The 1,550-nt window shown below is 43.8% G+C and overlaps 1 protein-coding gene across 1 annotated transcript; it reads left to right on the forward strand.

The window, feature by feature from the left end:
• Window positions 1–4: 4 nt before the first annotated feature.
• Window positions 5–1,301, forward strand: LOC105310940 (N-formyl peptide receptor 2-like; the record flags this gene model as incomplete). Its single annotated transcript, XM_011387019.1, has 1 exon — window positions 5–1,301. A coding segment is annotated over one exon (984 nt), but the record flags the coding sequence as incomplete, so codon positions are not given.
• Between the last annotated feature and the right edge of the window lie 249 nt (window positions 1,302–1,550).

Raw genomic sequence — 1,550 nt, forward strand, 5'->3', positions numbered from 1 at the left:
TGCTCTTCGGATCACCAACTTGGTGGTGCTTGGGGTCACTTTTGTCCTCGGCATATTGGGCAATGGGCTTGTCATCTGGGTGGCTGGATTCCGGATGGCACGCACGGTCACCACCTTGTGTTACCTGAATCTGGCTTTAGCTGACTTCTCATTCAGTTCCACTGTGCCATTCCTTATGGTTTCAACGGCAATGAATGAAAAATGGCCATTTGGCTGGTTCCTATGCAAGTTCATTAACATCGTGGTGGACATAAACCTGTTTGGAAGTGTCTTCCTCATTGCATTCATTGCTCTGGACCGCTGTATCTGTGTCCTGCATCCAGTCTGGGCCCAGAATCACCGCACAGTTAGTCTGGCTAGAAAAGTGATTATTGTACCCTGGATCCTTGCACTAGTCCTTACGTCACAAATTTTCATCTTCATGGATATAGTAAATGACGGACAAGGGAATACATACTGTAATTTCAACTTTGCATCCTGGGGTGACACTGTTATAGAAAGGATTAGAGTGGCCTTAAGTGTGTTGACAGCCCGAGGGATCATCCGGTTTGTCATTGGCTTTGCTATGCCCATGTCCATTGTGGCTATTTGCTATGGGCTCATAGCTGCCAAGATCCGCAAACAAGGCACGATAGATACCAGCCGTCCCTTACGAGTCCTCACTGCTGTCGTGGCTTCTTTTTTCATTTGTTGGTTCCCTTTTCAACTGGTTGCCCTTCTGAGCACGGTTTGGCTCAGAGAGACGTTACTTGAGGGTAAGTATGAAATTCTTAACTTTCTGGTATACCCAACGAGTGCCCTGGCCTTCTTCAACAGCTGCCTCAACCCAATGCTCTACGTCTTTGTTGGCCAACACTTCCGAAAGAGACTGATCCACTCCCTGCCCGCCACTCTGGAAAGGGCCCTGTCTGAGGATTCGGCCCCAACCAGCCACACAACAACCAATCTGACCTTGCCTCCTACAGAGGCCGAGCTACAGGCAATGTGAGAGGGACTGGGAGCATTTTTGAACTTTGCCTACTCCTCCCCTGCTCCTAGCGCCAGCTTCATCTTACTTGGGTTCATACTTAGCTACTCAATATGAAGTCTACTTTGGTGCCTTCTAATTTTGGGGGGATACAATGGACATAGGGTACTATTGGATAATTTGTGGTTTTGAGACCTCAGCCTATACCCTGGGGTAAGTAGAGGTGGGAAAGAATTGAGGGAAGAGAAAAAAAGTCAGTGTTGTGGGGAATTTGTAGAGCTTGGCTCAGAGAATTTATTAAGGGGAAAATTTGGCATTTCATCATTGAGTAAGATGTTTGTTGTAATAAAGCTATTATTATCATAATACAGAGGTTTTTTCTAATCCTAGCTTACTAAGAGTTTTCTTCATTTTTTAATCATGAATGGCTAATGAATAGCATCAAATGCAATTTCTTCGTATATTATGATGGTCATATTATAGTTACCTTTTCATTTACATTATCATAAATTATATTAATTTTTGAACATAAACCACACTTATGTTGCTAGAATAAACCACACTTGGTCATGATGTATTTTAT

The sequence above is a fragment of the Pteropus vampyrus genome, unplaced genomic scaffold (assembly GCF_000151845.1).
Source record: "Pteropus vampyrus isolate Shadow unplaced genomic scaffold, Pvam_2.0 Scaffold17290, whole genome shotgun sequence".
Lineage (NCBI taxonomy): Eukaryota > Metazoa > Chordata > Mammalia > Chiroptera > Pteropodidae > Pteropus > Pteropus vampyrus.